At 39.0% G+C, this 26694-nt stretch overlaps 1 protein-coding gene across 1 annotated transcript in view; it reads left to right on the forward strand.

Annotated features, from left to right (window-relative positions):
• Positions 1 to 25536, forward strand: part of LOC116330761 (CAP-Gly domain-containing linker protein 1-like) — a 46277-nt gene extending 20741 nt beyond the window's left edge. The window contains exons 17-26 of the mRNA XM_039599024.1: positions 19536 to 19604; positions 19771 to 19869; positions 20746 to 20844; positions 20939 to 21031; positions 21683 to 21805; positions 22219 to 22332; positions 22435 to 22521; positions 23281 to 23397; positions 23961 to 24051; positions 24830 to 25536. Coding sequence (XP_039454958.1) covers positions 19536 to 19604; positions 19771 to 19869; positions 20746 to 20844; positions 20939 to 21031; positions 21683 to 21805; positions 22219 to 22332; positions 22435 to 22521; positions 23281 to 23397; positions 23961 to 24026 — 867 coding nt within the window. The 3' untranslated portion in view covers positions 24027 to 24051; positions 24830 to 25536. The remainder of the gene's footprint in view (positions 1 to 19535; positions 19605 to 19770; positions 19870 to 20745; positions 20845 to 20938; positions 21032 to 21682; positions 21806 to 22218; positions 22333 to 22434; positions 22522 to 23280; positions 23398 to 23960; positions 24052 to 24829) is intronic.
• Positions 25537 to 26694: the final 1158 nt, after the last annotated feature.

The following is a 26694-nucleotide window of genomic DNA, read 5'->3' on the forward strand; positions in this document are numbered from 1 at the left end:
CAACAAGCTGCAAAGTCACTGTGCTTGTGAAAAGAACGTTTGAGGAGAACTGAGGAGACTGTTGGGGTTTGACATTTGCCACTTTCGGAGTAAAATGGCAAGAAGAGACCGTGGGACACAGGACAAAGCTGAAGAAGAACTGCCGGCTGTTGGACTGTTGAAGTGGGAGAGGACAACAGAGTGAGAGGAGGTAAGGACACAGAGGAAAGCTGGTGTTTAATGTGGGAAATCAAAATTTGGGTTAGCAAACCTGGGGAAAAGAAAACTGACTGCTTAAGTGGAAAATTGTGAAGGAATCTGAAACACTGCAAAAAGAAACATATACAAAATCACACACACAAGCAGAACATGCATTAACCCTACTAACACAAACACAAGAGAGCTCATGAAGATTAGACACCATCTTGAGCATGTGAGTCTGTTTATCATCTTGTCCAAGTCACCTCGTGTGATGCAAAGATCAGTGGACTCATAGCACATTAGTTGAAAATGATGATCAAATAATAGCAGAGAAGTGTGTAGGAAAGGCAGCTTTAAGAACATGCCCTGCTGGAGATGCAGCTCCACAGACATTGATTAAACCTGCCTAATAACAAACACACATGCAATGAAGATCAGCTTGTTATCTCTCATCAGTGTTAAAATAGTGTAAATTTAACAGACACTTGTTATCAAATGCTTAATTTATCCAATGCTGACAGTTAACTATGTTGCAGGACAACAGTTTAATTTTTGTGGGAAAAAAGATTCTGGTTTGACCAACCAGTGATCAGACAATAAATTTAGTTGGTAATATAGTAAATTGGGAGATGCTTTCTGCCTGATTGATGCAGCACAAAATATTTTACTGTATGAGGGGAAATTCTATTTTTGTGATAATATTTTGAACATGCATTTCTGTTGTCCTGTCATCTTAGTGGGTTAATAACTGATATGCAAATTAGTTGATGGTTCTTAGACTAATGAAAGGTGATTGAATTCTAGCACGAGTGAATGGGATGTGATGGAGTTTGTTAGAGTGGAGACTCTAAAACACTGAGTTTCCTGTTGTGATGTGCGAGTGAATCCTGCACCCAGATACACAACTCTCTGAATACATGAGAACAAACTTCTTTTGCGAAATGCATGACAACATGTCACATGTTTAAGATGAAGGGGAAAAAGGAAAACTAAATAAAATTTGTGGCCTAAATGAGTAAAAAGTACAGTCCTGGGGATTAAATTCATAGCTAATGAGACATGAGGCTTATGTTGTGTGTTGTGCGGTTAATGGTTGGTTTGGAGTTTATCTAGCTGATGATTTTTCTTTTGTTGTGAAGTTGAGCCTGCCAATTAGTATGATGGTTTGATAAATCATGCTAATGGTATGATTTACCCTCCTGAGATGAGGAATATGTGTCATGACTTGACGAGGCCTTTTTATTTTGATACTTTCACAGTGCACTGAAAGTTTTGTTTGATGATCTCTGTTTGAGCAGATCTGCACGATTAGAACAGAAGCGCTATACGACGCGTCGTCGAGAAAATTGTTGCAAGTGAGTTTCTCCACATTAAAATGGGCTCAGGAGGAAGTCACTTATCTGGGACAATTAGAAAATAAGTTCCTGTCCAAAAGGATTCAACGAGAAAATCCAGTTTAAATTCTTTTCTTTTTGAAATGACGTCATTTTGCTGAGAAGTGGAAATGAAAATGCGACAATAATTCCCACTGTCAGCAAAGAACGAATGAATGCATGAATGAATGAGGGAGAGAAAATAAAACTGACTGACTGGTAAAAGCGGACAGAAGCTGACAGACTGACTGACATCACTGTGCGAAGTTAACCCCCACCTGACAAAGGTGCAGATGAATCTATGTGTGTTTCTTTTTACAGGAGCAGAAAGATGACAGCAACATTCGAGGTTGCATGATGATTTAACCTTTTAAATGCCACTTTCTGTGTCTGTGCATCTACCAGGGGTGTCATTCACTACCTTGTGTTGTTCACAGAGGTGACTGTGAGAAAGTGTGTATACACCTGCGCAGCGCTAACATTTCTACAGCATTACAGTTCTTCATGTGATTTGATCATGTGATTTATACCAGGATAGCTGGTTGATGTCTTCTACTACAGGATTTCTGGGTTCACGTGTGAAGAAAACTGCGTTTACAGGTTATGAGTTGGTGATGCTGTTACACTGTGTTGTTGGGAAAATGTTAAAGGTTACTTTGACGATGTGAATAACATGTAAAACATTCCCTGTGTTGAAACTAGTGCCACTTCTGTCCACAGCTATGGTCTTTATGGTCGTTTTATAGCACCTCTGGACCCTGTCAATTTGTGCCTGACCACCAGGATTGTCCATGTGTGTTGCTAATGTTTGTTTGTCTAAGAGTGCATGTAGAGGATTCAGCAGAGACGGACAAGTAACATGAGAAAGCAACTAAGAGATGCAGTGTTTGTGGAATAGTTTGATATGGGGCTCATTAGCTGGCCACTACTGAGCTCCTAGTGTTAAATACATGGAGTGACTTTGCTTCAGGGAAGTCACCAATTACATTAATGTTAACTGAGTACATGGGATGATCCATGTCTGAGGCAAATTATGGCAATAATTGTAGTTTACTGATTTGAGAAAACCTGCACATGATTCTTGTCCTGTTGATGCTGAGTGCTTTATTACTCTAATGATACAATTGTTTATAAGTGTGAAGTTTGATTTTACTTCCAGATCTTGTTTTCCAGGCCATGATGGTGTGTATGCAGGCTCCAGGCGGAGCCAGATGTGAAGCAAACTTATTATGCAAAACACACTAACATCTTTTATTGCAGGGTTATAGGTCCGGGGTGGTGCTGCTCCAGAGGGGGAGATGCCCTGATGTTGCCTGGGACATGATCTAGCTAACCTTTTTCTTTTAGACAGAAATCTAGGTTTGATGAGTTGACTCATGGGAGTGTCCATGCGTCAAGAGGAGGGGTCCAGAATTACAGAGTTACATGAAACTATGTTTTCCATGTTTTCTGAACTATGTTTTTATGATTTTTGTGTGATCTTTGTGATTAACAGTTCAGACGGGTATTAAACCTATGCAAGTGGTGCATCTGTGTTCAGATGAGGCTTTGATGGTCCATAAATGAAGCTCACTGAACTAAAGAATGTGGTTTGATGATGCTTTACATGCTTTCAAAATAGGAGTTTTTCCTCCTAGCAAGGAAATACAGGTGCAGCAGTCAGAGTATTGCTGAAAGGAATCTCCTGAGAAATCTTCTGAGGCCCAGTGAGAAGCAACCCATTCCAGGCATAGCTGACAGTCCGGGCAGTGGTTGAGGTCAAAGGTCGAGCTGTTTGGGGCCCATCATGAGATCAGACGTCGGAGCCACAGCAAGGACCACGGTTGCTGCGAAGGATGAGAGCTGTGCCAAGGGGCTTTCCAGAGGCCAACAGAGGAGATTGTGGACAACAGACGGGCACCTGAAGGATGAGGGGAGCGTGCCAAGCTCCACCGACAGCGCAGGGGGAGTCCAAGGATGGCATCATGATTCTGTGAAAAGCACAGGAACCAGAAGCTATGGTGGTGATGACAGCAGTTTCCTGTGAACATCATCCAATGCTGTGTCACTGTACTGTGCATACGATGACACTCTGAAGACTGCTGGGATCATAACAGCAGTAAGATAACTGGATCCAGCACCCTTTCCACAGAGGGTTTTCCTGCAGAGGATGGACAATGGAGGAGTCATATGTATCCCCACAGTACAGAGGCCTGAAGTGAGGATGGGGTTGGCAGAGGCCATAAAACTAGAGTGCTGAAGAGGTCTGCAGCTCTCACAATAGCTGAGACCCATGTTGACAAACGGCAAACTCAACTGGTATGTCTGAATGTCTATTCTACATACATTTGGACTCTGGTTCTATGAACAGTGATGGAAACAACTGGAAGAGACATTTATGACGCCCTGCAGAACTTAAACCACTCTGCAGAGAGACGTGCGATTTACATGTCTTGCAGAGGAGCACCACCAAGCTGGAGTGATCTTGAAAATGTTAATTTCTCTTATGACCATTAACAATTCATTTGTTTGCTTGTAGGATGCAGTTTACCATTGAATGAGATCAATGAGAACTTGGATAACTGCTAATATATTTGTCAAACTGTGTACGCTTTACATATGCTGAGTATAAAATGTTTGCATTGACACTGTCAGACATGACGGGATCATAACTGGGTACTTTTCTAGCATAACTGCCAAAAGGGGGGAAATGTTAGATTTGTATTGTGATTGTCATTTATGCTTAGAAATATTTACTTATATATGCTTAGAAGTATATAATCATTTGTAGATTGAAAGAATGTCTCATCCTAGGAGGTCTGTAACAACTCTGTGTAGCATGAAGAGGGGAGTGCGTTCACTCCTCTTCAGAGTGTTCTGGCATAGATCACACACCTCCTAGGAGAGGTCGTATCTTCTCCTGCTGATATATGGTATAGCAAACACACGTATATCTGTTTGAGTCTAAGAGCCTTTTGTTCAGATGTACCGCTAGACTCCTGGCACCAGCAATGGGGAGTCTTCCTGGGGTTACATCTTGACCCCATACACACATAGATACACACACTCAGGGTATTCTTTGTTCACATGCATACCTATATAAGATGTCATATGTTAATGAACCAATCCAAGAACCACAAACTCCCGAGCAGAAAAGTGAGCAGTAAAGTCTAGACTGCAGACCGCTCTAACCTCTGGTGTTCACTCGGTGGGGAGAAGGGCTATCAGTGGCAGCACTGAGACACTCGCTCCTCTTGCTGGGTGTCTACTCATTGGAGGCCAAGGGTGTGTCCACGGTCGAGAAGAGGAGAAACGCTCACAGAGGGAGACCTGATGGAGATGGAAATACTAAATGCAAACCAGGATGCCCCTGAGGGTGAGAAACCGCACAGACGACGTCGATGCTGGACAAGAGGATGCCAACTGACCACTGTCACAACGATGTGTTCCATGCTCGTGTTCACAGTATTCTTATCACTGGCCCTGGTAGGCATGAACACGGCCTGTACCAGCAACCCATGTGACCCACACTGCCCGAGGATTTACCGGCAGGCTCCAAATGTGACGTGTCCTGAAAGGGGAACCATTTTTAAGCTGCAGCCTATGCCCAGAGGAACGCGCAGCTGGCGAGAAACAAAGAAGTGGAGAACAATGCTGCACCTTCATACCTAACAACACTGCAGCTGACGGCAGTCTGACCAGAGCCCTGGAAAGACTGAAGACCCTGAATGAGAGAATGAAAGAACATTCTGGAGCGGACACTTCCATGTGGGACAGCTGGATGGACATGTTTGGAAAGTACCGCAGCCTAGTGTCATCAATCCTAGTGTCAATAGCTGTTTTTGCAGCCATATTGACCCTATGTGGCTGTTGTTGTATTCCCTGCATAAGATCCATGATCAACAGACTGATAGCCACAGCTATTACACCGGATCCTGTCGGCCAAAAAGAAATTATGACACTGCTGGAGCACGCCGACACTGACTCAAACACCGACGACGAAGATGAAGAAACAACCTGTAACTAAAAGAAAAAGACACTCCTGTTAATAATGAAGCAACAGTTAAAATGCACTGTCAAGAGACTGTATGCTGATAAAAGTTAAAATGTGTAAAAACAAATTAACAACAGGAGGGATATGTTAAGAGATTTTCAAATGTTTCAAGTATTATTCCCACTGCCATTTGTACGTTATTGAAAGTTTATCTTTAATTTCAGTGTTAATAGTTGTTTACCCATTTATTCTTTCTTCTTAATCGTATTTTACTGCTTCACTAGAAGTGAAGCTGAAGACAAAAGCATAGTGTTCTCAGATATGATTTACCCAGGACATCTCCTCTGTACCTGGTTCTCTACGAGCCGTTTCACTCCCAGGAAGTGGAGAGCAGGACGTTCTTATCTATACTCCCAAATACCAAGAGGGGCCCATTCTTCAGAATCACACACACACACTCTGAGATCATACACACACACACACACACACATACTCTGAAACGCTATAAATAAAGAACTGCCGCATACGCTGGTTGTGAGCCTGAGACAGCAGCGCTCACCCAGCGTGCGCACGTTGTTACCATCTAAACTGTTTTGAGTGTCTTTATTTCGCCTTGTTTAAATATTTACTCTTTACATTAATGGTATGGAGATTAAGGGGAGAACTGATAGACCTGACCAGGAATGTGAAGTGTGTATCCAGGGGAAGTTTGCACAAACCCGAAACAGAGATCCGGATACAAGAGCAAAGGCTCCTTTACAAATGGTACACACAGATTTAACAGGTCCGATAGCCACTGAATCTATTGATGGGTACAAATACGTACAGTCATTCACTGATGATTATTCAAACTCAGTGTTTGTATATTTCCTGAAGACGAAAACTGATACAGTGCAGGCAACAGAGAAATTTCTAGCGGATGTTGCACCATATGGCAATGTAAAATGCATTAGATCAGACAATGGGACAGAGTTCACATGCAGAGATTTCCAAACTCTGTTAAGAAAAAATGGCATTAAGCATGAGACATCAGCCCCGTACTCACCCCATCAGAACGGTACAGCCGAGAGGGGGTGGCGTACTCTTTTCGAGATGGGCAAGTGCATGCTAATTGAGAGTCAGCTACCGAAATGCCTATGGAACTATGCCATTCAAACTGCTGCTGTAACACGGAACAGATGCTTTAATAAGCGAACAGGGAAAACACCCTACCAAATGCTGACAGGTAGAAAGCCAGACTTGTCAAAGATGCAGAAATTTGGGTCTGTGTGCTATGCATACAAACAGGACAAGGGGAAACTTGATTCAAAATGTGACCAAGGTTTCTTTGTAGGTTATGATAAGAACAGTCCCGCCTACTTAGTTTACCACCCCGAAACTGAGAAAGTTCAGAAACATAGACTTGTTAAGTTTGTGAACAAAGTAAATGTAGAAAGACAAACACAGACAGATGAGGGAGAACTAAATGATGACTGTAGCAGAGTAAGACAGCCTATGGCTAACAGGCCTTCAGAGAAAGGTGACAAGGACAATGAGGAGGTTTCAGAACCTATTGTGAGGGACAAAAGTCCACAAAGTGGTATACCTGATGAGCGTGAACGAAAAGGCTCAAGTGTGGCAAGTGATGGATCTGTCAACAAAAGGTATCCTATTAGGGAGAGAAGAAAACCAGGATACTTAAATGACTTTGTAGCTGCCAACAGTGGCAGCGATGAGATCCACACTACCATAGACTACTGCTACAGGGCAGTGTGTGGTGTCCCAAACACATTTAAGGAAGCCATAGAATCAGCTAACTCAAAGAACTGGATCAAAGCCATGGATGAAGAAATCCACTCGTTACGGGAAAATGACACTTTCACCCTAACCACTTTGCCAAAGGGAAAGAAAACAGTGGGGGGGAAGTGGGTTTATTCCGTTAAGAGTGACATTGAGGGAAACGACAAATACAAGGCAAGGTTCGTAGCCAAGGGTTACAGCCAACAGCTGGGGATAGATTATGGAGAGACATTCTCACCAACAGCTAACTTAACCAGCATAAGAGTTTTGTTACAGAAAGCAGTGCAGGAGAACCTGTTACTCCATCAAATGGATGTGAAGACAGCGTATTTACACGCTCCCATTGATTATGTAATCTACACTGATCAGCCAGAAGGTTATGAAGAGGGAGAAGGGTTAGTCTGTAGATTACAAAAATCCTTGTATGGGTTAAAACAATCTGGTCGTAACTGGAATAGGATCTTGCATGAATACCTAACAGCAAACAGTTTCAGGCAAAACCCAGCAGACCACTGTGTTTATACCAAAGAGGCAAAACATGGCAAGGTGATTATGATCATCTGGGTGGATGACCTGATAATTGCTGCTGGCAATGAAAAGGTAATGAAGGATGTGAAAGAAATGCTTTCAGTCAGATTTAAGATGAAAGACTTGGGCAGACTTAAGCATTATCTGGGTATTGATTTCACTCAGTCTGATGGATGTGTAACAATGTCACAAGAAACATATGTCAACAAGATACTGATGAGGTTTAACATGCAGAACTGTAAACCCAGAGAAACTCCCTGTGATCAGAAGTTGTGTTACACAGAAGGTGCTACTAAGATGAGAGATGTGAGGATGTATAGAGAGGCTGTGGGCAGTCTTATATACCTCGCATCAGGTACCCGTCCTGACCTGAGTTTTGTGGTAAGCAAGTTATCACAACATTTCCATGAGCCTACAGAAGAACAGTGGGGAACTGTGAAACATGTGTTGAGATATCTCAAAGGGTCCAAAGATAAGAAGTTGTGTTTTAGGAGAAACACGGATGAAAATTTGGGTCTAGTAGCCTACAGTGATGCTGACTGGGCAGGTGACACCGCCGACAGGCGCAGCACTACTGGTTACTGTGTACATCTATGTAAGAACAGTTCTTTAGTTTCATGGAAGACCAAGAAACAGCCCACTGTGGCGCTCTCTACCTGTGAAGCAGAGTATATGGCTCTGGCTTCCACAATGCAAGAGTGTATATATTTAGAACAGCTTTTGAAAGGTATAGATGACTACAAATACACTCAAACAATAGTGTACGAAGACAACCAGGGAACAATTGCCCTGGCTAAAAACCCTGTGAGCCGACAGAGATGCAAACATGTGGACATTAAATATCATTTTGTAAGGTCCATTGTAAATGAAGGGAAAATGTGTCTGTTATATTGCACTACTGAAGAAATGGTTGCAGATGTCATGACCAAACCTGTTTCTAAGCTAAAACTTGTTAAGTTTGCTGACGTTATGTTTGGTGCTTAAAAGAGAAAAAGAGAAGAAAAGAAAAAGGAAGTGTGGTAGAGATTGTACAACTGTTTATTGTTTATTGTACAACTTTTCTTTAGATTCCAGCAACCTGAGTACAAGAGGGGGTGTTAAGATATTCATTGTGTGTACTCATGTTGTACAATATGTTTAACAGAGACAGTATTTTAGTTGTCACCACAAGGAGGCACTGTTTCATTGTAAGGGCACGTATGCTGCGTCATCACGCCCCTGAGAAGAAGTATACTACCAACAAAAAATGGCACCCATGAGGAAAGTTTTGCCGCATGTTCATGCGGAATAAAGTTCCCAAACTATTAAGGATATTTTTGCCTCCGTCGTCATTTTCCTTCGAGTTGATCGCTGTCGATGCTGCAATACTCAACAGTCTCCGAAAACGTGAGCCCAAAAGTTTATTTTGTGACCCAGAAAAAGTAATAAGATTTTCAGCGGCGCTCCTCCGCCATTGCCGCGCTTACAAGTACGCACAGGCTCCGACAACCGTGGCCGACAAATGTGATCCTCCTTTTCCCCAGATCACCCTTTCTGGGTCACAAAATAACCTTTTAAGATATTTGCAGGCGACAATGTAGCTGTGTAATGCTCAAATATCTACTTAATTTATCAAAATATCACATATTTGCAAAAGTGCTTCCACGTTTTCGGAGAGCTCTGTTATCCACCCCCCGCATCCCACACCTACCCCTAACGCTGCACCTCCCGAAGAATTTTGTCTGGGCTCTTATCTCACTTATTTATTTCAAACAATCAACAGAAAATTTCACCACATAGTTTTATGTAAGGTTTTTAAGGCTGTGGTGTTAATTTTTAAATAACATGAGCCCAGCGGCAGCAGCAACGCTAGGCTAACACTAACTAGCTAGCAAGATTTTAAACCTGGTGCTAAACTAAGAGAAGCCACAAAATCAGTTTGAATAAGAGTAAACATTTACTCACCAAGTCAGTGTATCAGGTAAAGATCCACAGCAATGACAACAATAATATCTTGAGCTGACGCTTCTCAGGTTTGCTCAACATATTCCATAAAAATGCACCGTGAACATGCGGACTGATCCGAGAGGGAGGAGGACGGTAGTCACGTGGCATTTTCAAAACACATCTTTCATCCTTCCGCACTGAGAAGCAAAACTTCCAGCTTACTTAGTTTTTCTAAGTTAAGACAAGTTTATCAGCGTTTTTGCATAAAAAGTACTGGTAACTTATTTAAATTGAGTTCTAATAACAAATTGATAAAAATTTAGTTCAGCCTATTTAATATTTTTAATTAAACACAATATTACATTTTACAGTGTAACAGATCCCCATTCAGTCCTTTGAAAAGTACATCCTTAATGTTTCCATAGGAAATTACAGAGTCACTATCATCCAGGTGCAGAAAACGGATCATCACAAAGTGTCACAACATTTATAAAAGTTGTTGTGTTAGTCGGTCTTTGGTCCAATGCAGTTATGGAGCATTCGGCTATGTGTTAATAAAATGATACAATTGTCCCCCGAGGATATGCAAGCAAACTCACTTAGGTCAGATTGTGTAAAATGACATATATTACTAAATGAATAAGCAAGTATCACTTCCTGTATTTGGAAGGGTTGAAAGAAGAAAGTATATTCTTGCTAAAACGAACAAGGGCACGAAATATCTCAAACAATGTCCTTTGGACAAACAAGACCAAAGGGGACATTGTTTAGACATAATGTACAAGCGCACATTTGGATAATCATACTGCAAAAAGTTATCAGTTTCTAAAAGTCAGGAGGGAGCAATTAAGTTTAATTAATTTATGACTTTAGTAAACACTTTCTTAATAACTTTATGGTCACTATTTAATCTGTATTAAACACAGGGCATTTTTTTCAGGATTTACCTAATGTCTTGGGAATAGTTCTGCATGTCGACATTGTTTTTAGCTGTGTTGGTAGTATTGTCCTATCAGTGAAAGTTTTGGTCTGGCCAGTCTTTGGTCTGATGCAGTTGAATTCTTTGATAGCTTCAGTTACCCCCTAATTTTCATCTACTTTAATCAGGATAAAATTTAAATGCACGTTTCAGTTTCTGACCAAATACCTAAAATCACAACAGCCCTGAAGTTTTTCAAGCAAATGATGCTAAATTATACTAAAAATCATCTTAACAATCCCATATTCCATATTTCTCAATGGAATGTGTTCATTTTTGTTGAATGTTTATGATTCGTAATTTGTATTCATTTTTGTTTTTTCTATAAAACAGTAAAAAATATACTTATCTATTTTTGTTATGTAAATTTGTAATTAATTTCACTCTTGGAAAAGTTTTTAGAAAAGTGATTAGTTTGTTAACTTTTGGGCCCTCCCATTAATTAAGGGATTAAGAGCACACTGTGTGGGTCTGGTGGAAATGTGTTTTGTTTGCCAAATGTCACATGGGACAACGGGAGGGTTTAAAATGGTTTTTTGGCCACTTTTTGAATTTGTGAAATCAGATTTACTTTACTTTCATTGATGTTTAAGTTGTAAGGGATTATTGTGTTGGTTTTTGTTTATATTTTTCCACTAAATAAATGCCATATAATTTTTAAGAATGAAGTTGGAGGTGTGTTCTAAAATAAATCACCCATTGCCACCCACTTGGGGGCTATTTTTGTGTTTTGGAACTTAAAAGGCCGTGACAGAATATTTATAACTGATGTCCATGAACCATACTGTCACAAAGAAGAGAACATTGCTCTCAGTGGTGGTGAGACTAATGCCATGTGTGTCATGTCAAAGTGTATAAAATGGGTATTTAGAAAAATTACACATTTACAGTCAGATCATTGTGTTTGAGTTTTTAATCATCTGAGGGAACGAATAATTGTTTTGTTGAGTTGTTGAGTTAAATAAATGCACTACAGTTCAGCTTGTTGTTGGTAAGTGAAAATATTATGAGTTCAAATGCATTTTATTTTTAAAATTGTTGATCTTTCTCTTAAACGGGGATTCATAAATTGACTAAATTGAATCCACTGAACGGGTACCCTGAGGTACCCCTGAGCAAGGTAGCGTCCTCCTCGGGCACTGGATGGGTGGCTACCCACTGCTTCACTGAGTGAATGGGTTAAATGCAGAGGAGTAATTTCCCCAGTGGAATTAATAAAGCATATATTACATTATTACATTTGACATTGCATTATTAAACACATGAACTACATATCCAGAACAAATGGACATAGCTTCTGGGTTTAGAAATGTGAAGTTAATTCAGAAATGCATTAAAAGTGCATTCTTTCTAACCACCAGCAGGCAGAGCAACACATGTGGTTGCAGTTGCAGAAGAGGTAAGATGAGATAAGATAAACCTTTATTAGTCCCACATGTGGGAAATTTGTTTGGTCACGGCAGAAAGTGGACAGTACAAAGTAATGAGCCGCAAAAATGAAGAAAAACATTAGAATAGAGAACGATAAACTAGAATAACATACACTATAACATGGAATAAAGTACTATGTTGCATTAGAAAAAATGCACTTAGTAATATTAGAATCAGAATACTTTATTGATCCCTAGGGGAAATTATTTTTCGTTACAGTCCTCCATTATAAACAAACATTAACAAAGACAGACAATACCCTAACTAAGAATAGCACAATATATGCAGGCATATATATACAAAAAATATATATCGCTTATATTGCACATAAGGGAGACTAAGAGAAGGATACTATGGTGTATTGTGTCTGTGTGTCTGTCTGTCTGCACGTGTGTGGTCATCCAGCAGAGCACACCGCAAAAGATGGCTGAGGCCACCATAGAAGGTCATCAGTAGTTGCCCCTTCACTCCAAAAGACCTGAGCCTCCACAGCAGGTACAGCCTGCTCTGCCCTTTCCTCCTTTCCTGTAGAGACAACATACTGTGGTCGGTCGCTGAGGTAGTCCAGTATCCATGTTGTGAGGTGATGGTGCTCTCTTGAGTTCTCCAGCTTGTCCCTTAGGACTGTGGGATGAGTGGTGTTAAAGGCACTGGAGAAATGGTATCCACGTGAGAGAACAATGTAGGGAGTGAATGACAGCATCATCCACTCCAGTGCCAAGCTGGAGTGGGTGCAGTCATGAGTTCACCAGGGGACAAAGCTGAGCCAGGACCAGAGCTGCATGAAATGAGGATGGTGATTGTTTGGGTTAGTACAAACAGACTGCATCTGATTTTACATTTTTTCTTAGTGCCCATCACTGATGACCAGCCCTATCAATTTCCCGTTGAAAAGCCGTGAGCTTCTCCAAGATATCTGTACTGTGTCCAATGAGCACAGTCTGAGTACTCACAGCCCTCCCCATTGCTTCGATCTGCTAACCTTGTGGGGTTTTGAACAGCTGCAACCATTTGTACTCCGATTAAAAGCCACAGACGGGAAGAAGACAGAAGAAAAAAAGAGCATTGAAGAAAGGGAAGCAGAGGATACTCAAAATAGAGGAGATTATTATCTTGGCTCTTGACAGAGAAGGTCGCACTTTCTCCTTCTCTATCTCCCTGTCCCTTATCTTACCTGCTTGGCTTCTTGTGTCTTTTGTATAGTCTCGCTTATTCTCTAATCCTAAGAGAGTCTCCCAGACTTGTTCTCTAAAAATCTAAAGAAGAATTATGGATTTGATCAATGGGTCCTTAACGAAACTGACAAACAATTATTATGGGGTTTTTAGCCCATTGCGATGGGCTAAAAACCCCATCGCTATGGGGCTGCCCTTTGTCACTAATTCTGTTCATAATTTTTATGGACAGAATTTCTAGGTGTAGCCAAGTGGCAGAAGGCTTTTACTTGGGTGGTCTCAGGATCTCATCTCTGCTTCTAGCGGATGATGTGGTTCTGTTGGCTTCCTCGGGGGATGGCCTCCAGTGTGAAGCGGTTTAAGTATCTCGGGGACTTGTTCATGAGTGACAGGAAAAGGGAGCGGCAGATTGACAGACAGATTGGTGCTGCGGCTGCAGTCATGCGGACGCTGCACCAGTCTGTTGTGTTGAAGATGGAGCTGAGCGTAAAAGTGAAACTCTCAATTTACCAGTCGATCTATGTCCCTATCACCACCTATGGTCACAAGCTGTGAGTAGTGAACAAAACAACGAGACTGCCGATACAAGGAACAGAAATGAGCTTTCTCTGAAGGGTGGCTGGCCTCTTCCTTAGAGATAGGGTGAGAAGTTCAGTCATCCGGGAGGGGCTCAGAGTAGAGCCGCTGCTCCTCCACATCAAAAGGAGTCAGTTGAGGTGTTTCGGGCATCTGACAAGGATGTTGAGGTATACCTAAGATGAAAATTACAGCCCTCTCACATCTTTTTAGGGGGAGAACATGAACAATTGGTAACTGACTAAATACTTTTTTACCCCCACTGTATTGGTTTGTCTAAAGCTTTTTTTCCCAGGACCAGACTGTAAAAAACATAAAAGGTTGTTATGAGTAATTTTTATACCTTTTTTCAGTTTCACAAGAATCTCATTACTGTTCACCAGCCCCATGAGCAAGGACCTAATTTAATCTTTCAACAACCTCCAGATGTCATATTGTGAATTACTCTGGTGATCCTCACACTGTTCATCTAGTGTCATATTATTCAAATATAAAAACATTGTTCAGTTTATTTTGTGACCAAATGGCTCAAAAACAAAAACAAAAACAAAACAACAGGTTTGGCTGTCCTTTGTTTTTGAAGTCAAAATGTTCCTGAAGGTGAGAATCATGTCCTGCATGGTTCCTCACTGACGTTGGTCCACATGTGTTGTTAACAGCTAAATAAGAGCACTTCAGTTATGTAAATTTATATTTAATTATAAGCAGGAAATATAGTGTCAGTAAAGCCTTTGGATGTAACATTTTCTCATTGTAAATCAGTGAGGTGTTGAATAAAATGTTGATGTTTGATCAGTACACACAGGGTATAAAATGACTGAGTGATATGTGTTTGCAGTTGTTCTTCCCGACGCAACAACGAGCAGGGGAAGATGCAGACACTTAATACAAGAGGTGAACAGGACTAAGAGGAAACAGCTGGGAGACACTGCTGACACTGACGAGACAGGTAGAGCACAAACAGAACACACTGACGACAGACACAGACCTTCAAAATAAAACAGGAAATGCAACGACTGCACTCAGGGATGCGGTACAGACAGAACAGAGAGAGCGCAAAATCAAACCTCTAAGAACCATAGGGTCTAAACCCAAACACACATAAACTAGAACAAAGGATAATAATAACAACAACAAAATAATAATAATGAAAATAAACACAAAACACTGGGTCAAATGACCCAGGACCGTGACAGGGACCTGAAGCAGATGGAGTTTTGGACCCAGATTACTCTGCAAGGCTCCTGACTACGGCAGCCGTAATGCTTCGACAATCCATCAAGCAGTGCAGCTTCGTAGCTTACCAAAGTCGTCGACAGATTTTTGAGCGCCGTGTACCACATAACATTGGTTAGAGGTCAGTGAGCACAGCCAGAATTCATACATAAGGCGCACCGTCGATTTTTTAAAGAAACTTAAAGGACTTTAAGTGCCCCTTATAGTGCGGGAAATACGGTATTTTATTCATGGTCGTTTGGTGCCCTGTGTTGGATTATTGACCCCATGTGTATTGGGGTGTCGGTAGTTTGTTTAGTGTTGAGCACACTTTCATTGTTTCAACTGATCATTATTAACTCAAAACAACATTTAGGACATTGTTTTACCAGCTGATGTAGTTACTCTAAATACGATTTCTTGTGGTATTTTTGTATGTCACAGTCTCTGGAAAATTCTGGATGCCCCCATCATTTGTGGCTCGGCTTCAGGGATGACAGAGTTGTTCTGTGCCTGCTCGTCAGTCTTTGATTAGTGCATGTCAAAGACCATTTGAAGGAATGAAGTCAATCTTTATTAATCCCAGAGAGCTTGAATCGTCCCAATTGTCCTCTTGCTTCATATTTGTGGTTTAAAGTCAGCCAGTGGATAAAATGCAAAGAATATTTATTTATTTATTTGTCCACTAACATCATGAGGTTTAAATTTCAAAGTGCATTTCAATACTTAATGACTAAATCTTATCAAAACAAATTGTAATGCCCTGTTTAACAAATGTTATCACTGTGAGATCTTAAACCAAGATACTAAACATAAACATCAACATCTCAGTATTGTCATCATTCACATATTGTTATACTAACATTACCTGTGAGGTGTATTGCCACAGCCACTAATAATAATGTCCAAAACGTTTGGACTTGGGAAGACATGATACCCATGGATGCTGATCCCATGTAATCTGTGAGCTGTAACAGGACAAACAGTGTTGTTCCAGTCAAACAGGAAACTGATCAGATCTTGAGGTAAAGAAGTGAAGCAGCTGTTATGACAAGTAATGCACTGAATATTTGTGGTGACCTCATGCTTTCATTGTGCAAACTTAGTCATAAACCTGTTTGTGTTTCAGTGCAGAAATGTTTCCCTGATTTGTTTTCTTTTTTCTTAGATTATATCAGTAAATGTTATCAACTAAAGCTGATTTCAATAAAGGCAAAAAACTAAAAGGAGGATTTATTTGATTTCCTGAAATAATAATACATAAACAACTGATACTAGTGAAGCAACATACAAACAGCTTTAAATTCTGTTTTTAAAGACAAACTGATTCCAGATATTTGCTTTTGGCTGCAATTACTCTGAGTTTAGTTTGAGACAGTACTCAGAGTTTACTCTTTATGTACACTTTATGTCCAGATTTCCTTTTCCTTCTTTAGATCACATGTCAGGGTACTTTCACGCTCAAACTAGAATGAGAGCTCAGATATGATGTCACCACTTTCCAGAGAAGCAGGAAACTGATCAAATGTTAAGATTAGTTGATTTGTCAGTTTGTGTCTGTCCTGGAAACATGTTTGTGTGCACAAACGAAACAAGGTATGGACACACTCAAGAAAACATTTCATCATAGCAAGGTCAAAGGTCAAGACCTTAGATTTGTAACAGCTTAAACAGATCACATCATGTTGGCATTAGAAGCATTTAATGAAGTTTCATTTTAACATGTGGACACTCGCAAGAACTGATTTTTTGCTTTTTCTTTTCCTCATCAAACTTCTGAAGAAACCACGCCTCCTGTTTCTGCAGGTGAGTATTTCCTTTAACCAGTGCTGAAGGACAAATGCTGCACAGCCTCACTCACTGCAAGGAAGCAGATGCATCAGTTTCTTTTATGAGGTAAATACTTTATGTTTGGTTGTTTGTATAATTTACTGTATAATAGAAACATAATGTGTGTCTCTGTGGTTCTAACTGAAAACTTGTTGCCTCAAACATGTAAAACTTTAGTTCTCAGATGCAGATTTTGTGGTGATTTAAGGTGTATTTGTTTATTTGTGAGGAAATTTACAACAAGCTACATTGTAATAGTTAATATCCCTCTATGCTGTACATTACACAGTGTGAAGGCCATCCACAGAGAAGAAACAGTTAAAGCATAATTATGTTAAATAATTATAATCATTTACATGAACGCTAACCTTTTTTGACTCAAAATAAATAAAATTATTCTGATCATAGTTAAGTGTTGATAGATCATCACATAGTGGCAAACATCAAAGTTGAATTAGGATGCTGTTTTTAAACCACATGATTTTTTCTTTTTTTTATTTCAACATGAATGCAGAGGTATATCTCTTTATTGTCACTATTTTCTTCTTGTTTTCCAGAACAAAATGAGCCTAAAACACTGGTTTGGATTCCTGGTCACCCCAGGTAATCTGACACAAGTATTTTCAAATGTAAAGCTCAGTACTTGTTTATATGTGTATAAAAATACTTCAGAAAACTCTGCTTTTCTTCACTTGCTAATTTTTACTGGCAGTTAGAAGATTATGAAGAAACCTTTTTGTTTTTGACATTGAAGATTAATATTATAGAATATTATAGATAGATTATTATTTCATGATTTTCTTTAATTTTTCACTTCAGAGAATTTGACTCCTGCGGTGCTCAACTGCATGATTATTATTGTTGTCTCGGTGCCCGTTCTTCTTGTTGTTACTGTCACATACAAGTGTAAGCAAAAGAAAAACAGTAAGTCACAAATTCCTTTTTCAGTTTGATACAAGTTTAATGAGAATATTTTTCCCCTTATAATGGTATTTTAAAAGATGTTGGATAATGAGAGATACAACCCAAGTTACTTAAGACTTAATAAGAATCAAACAAAACACTAATCTACCATGTTTTGTGTTTCTGCGAGGAGGGAGCAAAAATGAAAATAGGACAGCTGAGAGGAATTCAAGTGAAGCTTTGAACTCAGGGGAAACAGAAAATGAAAACAAGCATGTGAGTAAACAATGGACATTACTTTTATCTACTTCCGATGAAAAAAGAAGCAGAATTGCGTGTCAGAGGGGAGTCTAACCTGAACAACAAAGTCCAGTCAGAGATTAGTCAGAAGCACAAAGATAAGAAAGCAACTCAGCAAAAAAGAAGACAGGGGGAGGAGAGAGAAATGAAGCAGCTGCACTAAAAACAAATTACAGATGGTGTAAAAATTAATGACTGTCATGTCTGTGAATAAAGGCATCATAGTGAGGAAAACTCAGACAAATGACAAATAGACTCAAGGACAGCTTTTACAACAGGGCAACAGCCCTAATATGTGCAAACAGTTGACCTGATTGGTTACCTCCCAGGACTTCTTTTGGGGGGTAACAACAACAACAATAATAATATTTTTGTATTTTTATAAAAAAAACAAGGTGCAATAATAATTCATGTGAAATAGTAACAGTGTGCAATACACATACACTTATTCGTCATTTTTATAAGTTAAGTTACTGTGTTGTGTTGTGATGTGTCATGTTGTGTTGTATGTAGTGCTGACGTTGGACAGTTTTCTTATTTCCTTCTACTATTGTACTATTGTACTATGTATGACTGTGCAATGACAATAAAGAGTTATCTTATCTTAGTGAGACTCCATTGTAAAGCAAACATGAGTTTTTAGAGTTGCTGCTTTGTTGACTTTTGACGGCTGGTTTCAGTATTTATTAGCACCACTGATGAAACAATATTTTATAGCAAGTACAACTACAGTGAACAAGTGCCACCTTCACAGGTGTGGCCAATAATTATACAATCTCTAAGTTCAGCAAAGTCATTAAAATAAATAATCCATTAGATTTGACTTCAATTGACGACATCTTCCATTGAAATTATGCACCTGTGCAACAGAGGCATGCTGAGGGAGCACAGCCATATTTGATCAGTAGCTCATCTTCCTCTTATTTTGAAAAAATGATGAAATGTTCTGGCTTTAGTTGTTTTTCTATGATCTATATAGAATCTTATCCTCCATCAGAAGGATGCATTGCAGTGTGTCCATGATATAATCCTGGTAGTTTTATTGTGTTAAGCTAAATGACTGTAAATAGTCTGACATTTCACTTTTAGAGCATTTCCTTCACACACACAATCTTCTTTATGTCTGATGATCGCTCCAAAACGTGCTTCTTTTCCATAATGTTCTACTTTTGTCCAAGTTCAAAGAAGAAGAAGCTGCAGCCCTGAAGCTCAGTGATGAACACCAGACTGAGGAAGGAGATGAGAAGAACCTGCAGACACTGCAGAATAACTCACCAAACTATGTTGTGGGTAACATTTGCAAATTACATCTTCCAAAATTTTGAAACTTTATTTTAAAAGTTCTAACATTTATTCTCTAATCTCAGGTGGATGAGGAAGTAGCTGTAGCACAGCAGCAGCTGCAGGGTGAGGAGCAGCACAGGGGGAATGATGAGGTGAGGATGCAGACAGTGAAGAAAAGGCTGGAGAGCATGAATGAAGTGTCTAAATGCATGAAACCAGCTCAGATGTTTCCCCAGTTGTCATCTAGTCCATGCTTAGCTGTATGCTAACCTAAATGAGTGGTGTATTGATCCTCTCAGCTGTGCTTCTGTTTGTTAGTTGGATAAAACTGAGGTGATGACACCTGACACACTTAAAGAAAAGCAGGAGGCCTCTTCACAGCTGAACCTCGGCCTTGCTGTCACCACGAGGAACAAAGTAAGAAACATCACCTCTTACAGCACACATGACCTTATATTACACTAACTCAGGACAACCATGTCATGGTACTTTTTAAAGAACTACATTTGAATGTCAGGAGATAAATTAAACAGTTGGTGAGCACATGGTGATGTGGATGCTGAGGAGGATCTTCAGGACATAAAAGTGATTACATTTATTTTAAATTTGATTGTATCTACAGATATTATATACTAATATAATGGTACATAATATATACTATTATATATTAGTATAATATAGTATATATTATATACTTTTTTACTAATAAGTAAGCCACTTGAGACACAGTGTGACACAGTCAGCAGTTATGGGCATTATTACAGCAAATTAAAATGTAAAAGTAAACAGTTGGTGAGCACATGGTGATGTTTAGAGGGAAATGTTGTCTTTTAACAATAAAAAAAGTCTCTAACAAACTGAGGGTGAACAGCTGTATTTGATCAGTTGCTGATCTGTTACCTAAAATAATTTAAAAGAATCTGACAAAAAATAATTGTTTTTTCAAGTGTTTTATGCAATCTTCTTTGATTAAAAGCACTTTCGTCTTATCATTCAGAAGACACAGTTATCAGTTTTTCAGTGGTAAAAATCAGTCGATGGAAAATGAGCTGCAATGGCCATCAATGCTGATGACCACTGTACCAAACCTGTTTTTTAGAGAAGCAAAAAGGACTTCTAGGATTAAAATGTATAAACAGTTTTTGATCTAGATCACTTAAAATCATATTTGTTTTGCAACCTGATTACACTTTTCACCAATTCAAGAATATGTGTATTTTGTTAACAATGCTAACAAAATATACATTTGATAATACTAATTTCTTATGTTGTTTTTTTTCTCTGTGATCTCAGGTGAATGAGGAAGTAGCTACAGCACAGCAGCAGCTGCAGCGTGAGGAGCAGAGGGAGGTGGATGTTAAAGTGAAGAAAAGGCTGGAGAGGAAGAAGAAGGTGGTTTGTCTTGTATGATGTTCCTTCATTCCTTCTGTATCCAGTTGGAGAAATGCATATTTTTTGATTACCCTTCACCTCACTCTTCCCCTAGTTTAACGACATACTGGCCAGGTTTGAGCAGAAGCTCCAGGGTGCAGGGCAGCAGAGCAGGAAGGACACTGAGGAAGATCTTCTGGACAGAAAAGTGATTACATTTATTTCAAATTCTAATTTATCTATAGATATTTTTATATATGTTTCAACTAATAAGGAATTAACAGTTATATATTGGGTATTGGGGTGGCTGTAGCTCAGGTGGCAGAGCAGGTCAGCCACTAATCAGAAGGTCGGTGGTTCGATCCCAGGCTGCCTCCTGGCTGCATGCCAAATATCCTTGGGCAAGACACTAACCCCATGTTTGCCTACTGGTGGTGGTCAGAGGGCCCGGTGGCGCCAGTGTTCGGCAGCCTTGCCTCTGTCAGTGCGCCCCAGAGTGGCTGTGGCTACAATGTAGCTTGCCATCACCAGTGTGTGAATGACTGAATGTAGTGTAGAGCGCTTTGGGATCCTTCGGGACTGAGTAAAGCGCTATACAAATGCAGGCCTTTTACCATATATTGCAACAAAATTGAAAATCTTTTTAAGCATGTTTTTAAGTTCTTAAACCGTCCTACTTTTGTAACTATTAATAATTATGAGTGATGATATAAAACTTAGGACCTGTCAGGCCCTACATATATTAAATATTCACATAACTGTGATTGTAAACCACTTACAGTGGAAAATGCTGCTTTGATAAGATTTCACTGAACACACGTTTTATTCTGATTTGTGTCTCTTGGTTTGTCTGTTGTAGTCTTCTCTCTCCTGTGACCCTGATGATTCACTGAAAGTCATTGAAAAGATGGATGCAGAGTTGAAAATGAGAGATAATGATGTGCAGACGTTGAAGAAAGAGCTGAAAACCAACAAAAAACAGGTTATTTCCTTTAGTTTCATTCCATGAGTTCATCTCATATTTGTCTCTTTCATGTTTGATATCATATCTAGTAAGAGGTTCAGCTGCTGCTCTGAAGCTCAGTGCCTCTAATCAGGACAGAAGTCATCACTGGTGTTTGTGTTCATTATATTTGTTGCAGTAATTGTTCTTAGTCATTATCATTTGTCCCTGCAGTTTTGTCTCATATCTCAAAAGACATCAACAGTTTTACTCAGCTCTGGTTTTACTGTAAATCTGAATGAAAGATTCATGAATGTGATTAATTGTGATTAATATGTGATTAATTGGCACAATGGGTTAAAAAATGATTTGCTACTCTGTGTCTCATTTTCTATTTACAAAAACATGAGGTGTCTTAGTTTAAAAATCACATTTGTTTGACTGATTTATAGATCCGTCAGCCATCAGCTGATCATGAGGACACAAGTCAGACTATTGATGAGCTGAAGCAAACCCAAAATCTGTTGGAGGAGAAGAATGCAGAGATCAGGAAGATCAGGAAAAAGGTATACAGAAAACCCCCTTTTTTAGCCTGGTGACCCGTTTGAAGACCAGAGGCTGGGGATGTCTGACCTTTTGGTTTCATTTTGATCATCATTTTCTTCTAGTTTGAGAACGAACTCAATGAGGAGAAGCGGAGACATAACGAAGACCTGAATTCCCTGAAGAAGGAGCTTGAGGTCAAAATCAAGAAGGTTAATTCCTTGATTTTAATGTATTTATTGATTTTAGCTAAAACACAGATATAGAAACTATCTCAGAAATGAACTTGATTTTTTTTTTGGGGCAATATTTGTCCTCATATTTCCACACATAATCTAACTATAAATATATTTTCTTTTTACTTTCACTTTTGTGTCATGTTGGTCACAGTGCATTTGACAAACTAAATATTTTTGGGGCATAGTAAAGGGTGACATTACATAGATACTGTAAGTCACTCAAAAGTTTTATTCATTTCTGCGTTCAGTTTGTCAAATTTACATAAATCTTCGATTGCTAGCATTGTTGATTTCATTCTATAACACTGGACTTATATTTCTAGGAAGGTTTGAACTTTGAGAGTGTTTAAATGAGAGAGAACAGTGAAAATGTTCATGCATGTCTGAGAAAAGTGTATAAAGTGTGTAGTGAGGGGTTTTACAGCCTTAAAACATATAAGAATATTATACAATAATTGTAAAAAAGTAAAGCTGACTACTTTACGGATTTCGCCTATTGAGGGATATTTTTTAGAATGTCACTCCCGTGATTAAGAACGGACCATTGTTCTACATTTGAACACGAGGATACTGAAGGTGCTGCTGAAGCAATAAAGTGTAGATACATTATTCATATGATGCAATACTGGAATTTTGCATTATAACTTTTTTTTCAAGTTGTAAAAACAATAAACCAGCTAACACTTTGATGGTAAAAAAAAATGAATGTAAACTTCCTTACATTCCTCCCAGCTTGAAGACAAGGTAAGTGAAGTCCAGCAGCAGCTGAAGGATGAACAGCAGAGCAGAGAGGAAGCTGAGAAGACTGTGCAGACTCTGATGAATGAATTGGAAAATAAGAACAAAGAGGTGTGTATTCATTAGGGCTGCCACAAACGATTATTTTGATAGTCGACTAGTCACCGATTATTTTTGCGATTAGTCGACTAATCAGATCATGCATCCATTGGACGTAAAATGTACACCTGAAAATATGTTAAACGTTTATTTTGTGACCCAGAAAGAATAATAATTGTAATATTAAAACTAACTAGCTGCCGCCATTGTTGACAACTGCGCTGGGCAAGCTATGAATTCTGGAACACAGTTTCTTCTTCTTCGGGTTTAACGGCAGCTGGCATCCTTGTACATGCAGTGCTGCCATCTTCTGTTTCAGTCCGTTATTACACTCTTAAATACTACTACTTATTCCTGCGTCTTTTGGGATCTTACAAAGCTTCAAACGACGCGTCGACTATTAAATTAGTCGTCGACGATTTTAATAGTCGACGTAATCGTGACTAGTCGACTAATCGTGGCAGCCCTAGTATTCATTACATTAAGATCTACATATGCACCATAATCTTTGTGCGTTTTTCAAGGCTTTACATGTGGTTCAAGAATCCTTTGTCATGTTTCTTTTTTTTTTTTAGCTACAAGAGTCCAAGTGTCAGTTTGAGTCTCTCAAGGAGCAAACCAGAAGACAAACAGTTGAGTGAACTGAAAGAAAGACACAAGGAGGAGGTCAGTGATTTTATAATCTACCCATCAATTCTGTATCAGTGTTCACCTTTAAATGCTTTTTTGTATCAGACTTAAAAAATCTGAGATTTTTTAAGACGATTAGATTCTATGAGAGAGAGAGAGAGAGAGAGAGAGAGAGAGAGAGAAATAGAATCTAATCTAATAATAAAGCTGTCATTAAAGGAAAAACAATGTTTTAGGTAGCTGATGAATTCGGGGGCTGCAATGAAATATAGGTATAAAGATAGAGATTGTCTTGAACTGTAAATCATGCAGAGATACCACAGTGAAGTCCAATCATAAAATATATGGAGGTGTCCAAAAAATAAATCTCTTTAAAATTCCCAGATTTTTGCTGACTGTTAAGAAAACAAAAAACAAAAAACTTCCCTTTGTTTTGTTTTCTTCAGCCTATAGTATGTAGTTGTATTGTAAGAACAGTGCAGAATAATAACTGAAAAATGTGGAATATTTACATTATGCGTTGTGGTCTATATTCGCAAAAGTGTTTCCAATGATTTCACTACTGCATCTCTGTGGTCCTCCAAAGGTAAGCTCGTACTATTATGCCTAACAACTACACAACAACATGAGTGTGGCTACTAAAAAACAAAGGGTAGAGTCATTGTAGTGGAATTAATGAGCAGGGTAAGCTCACTGCAAGCTACGACTTTTCAAATTCATACCAAAAAATGAAACACCACGCTGATCATTTTCTGAGGGCTGTACTACAAAGATAACTCTGGTTCTTATTGTGTATATTTGTTCTTTGCATCAGCTGCAGAAAACCAAAGAAGAAGCTGAGGAGGCCATGAAAGAATGTGACATTGCTGGAGATGAACATCTGGTGCCAACAAAGCCGGGCCAAGCACTGGACAATGTCTAAAGTACTGATACAAATAATGATGTCATGGGCCAGAAAGGTTCCCCTGAATTTTATTTAACTCTTTAATGCCTAGTGCATCATGTTTCATGCATACAGTTTTTTGCCAGCTTTTGGGACTTCAACATCATCGGTGTTAAAGTCCGAAAAACATAAATAAATGGTACAATACACTTTTTATGCAATTAAAAAAAACAGATAAGCAAATATGATACAAATTAAATATCATATGTGGAAAATGAAATGTGAATTATTTAAACAATTCCAAAAAAAATTAACAAAAGGAGGTAAAGTAAACACTATTTAAAAAAATAAATAGTGTTACCTTGGTGTCCTCTCTACAGGAAAGGGCAGAGAAGGCAAGGACACTAGAAACAAAATTGTAGACCTGCACCAGGCTGTGAAGACTGAATCTGCAATAGATAAGCAGCTTGGTTTGAAGAAACTGTGCTCGACTGTTTCTGTACAGTCTGAGATTACTGGGGGAGGAACTTTGTTTCCTAATGTTTGTGTATAACAACAAAGGGGCTTAAGACATGATGGTTGTTAAAAACATGCAAAAAGAAAGACAAAATGAAAAAATAAAAATAACATAAACAAAAGACGTGTTATTGCATGTAGTGCTGTCTCACTTGTTTCCTGCTTTTTCTTCAGCTGCAGTGCTCTGACATTTCTTGGTCACCTGACTAAAACAGGTTCATGTTTCTAAATAAAAAATCAAACCAACAAGTATGATGCTTCATCTTAAAGCCTAAGATATGAGCTTTGTGATATTTCCAAGTATTTCCAGATTTTTGGCCTAAACAGTGCCAGAAAACAGGTTTAACAAACTCCACTCAAAACAGATTAAATGTTTGCTTTTACTTTACTTTTAAAAGCTTAACAAACAAACAAAAAGGATACAAAAGATACACTGTCACAGATAAATATGGGTTGATTACTTGTAAAAGCTAATTCAGTTTTTGATCTACACCTCTGGAGTCTTTACATTATGTACATTTGTAATATAATGTTGTAGATTGTAAGTCAGTTGAAACACTGGAGCTCTTGCACTAAAGTGACCTGGTGTCCCACTTTATCTGGCATGTATAATTCCTTGTCCCCATCATCCCACAAACTGGAAGAATGTTGATATTGTATTGGCTCTAGTGAATTCAGCACAACAGGGGTCGGCAGCCTTTCCCAAGAAGTTAATGTGCCATATGATTGCATTAGCAATAAATGTAATAACGCTCTATATCAACAGTTACACACTATATAGAATAACTTTATAGAATTATATTTGTTTGCAGATGTTGGCAGTTATCAGCCATTTTGAAACAAAAAAAGACCCTTTTTTCATCCATATCAAGAACTCCATAAGAGCAAATGAACTTGTGGCGTGAATAAGGCACGGCGGGTCCAGGGATCAGTGTTTTGAGCCATTTTATTGATTGCACATCACACCACAACCCCTGAGTCCCCGTGTTTTTGCACGGCACCGCAGGCCACGCCCCACCACAGAACTGTACAACAGAAAAAGCAAATGCTTTTTATGGTCTCCTCACAACAATAATAAGATAAATAAACTGTGCCAATGTGGCATGTTTGTTAATACAGAGATACACATGTTAATCTGATCTCTGGTCTCTCACTCAGAGACACAGATCTCCAAGTGTCCAGCATTCAGACGGCTACCTGAGGACACTCTTTATGTGAGAGAAAAGCTGCTAGCAAGAACATGTAGAGTCAAATACTGTCAATAAGGCCTCTGCAATGTT

This window comes from Oreochromis aureus, linkage group 3 (assembly GCF_013358895.1).
Source record: "Oreochromis aureus strain Israel breed Guangdong linkage group 3, ZZ_aureus, whole genome shotgun sequence".
In the NCBI taxonomy this organism is placed as follows: Eukaryota; Metazoa; Chordata; class Actinopteri; order Cichliformes; family Cichlidae; genus Oreochromis; species Oreochromis aureus.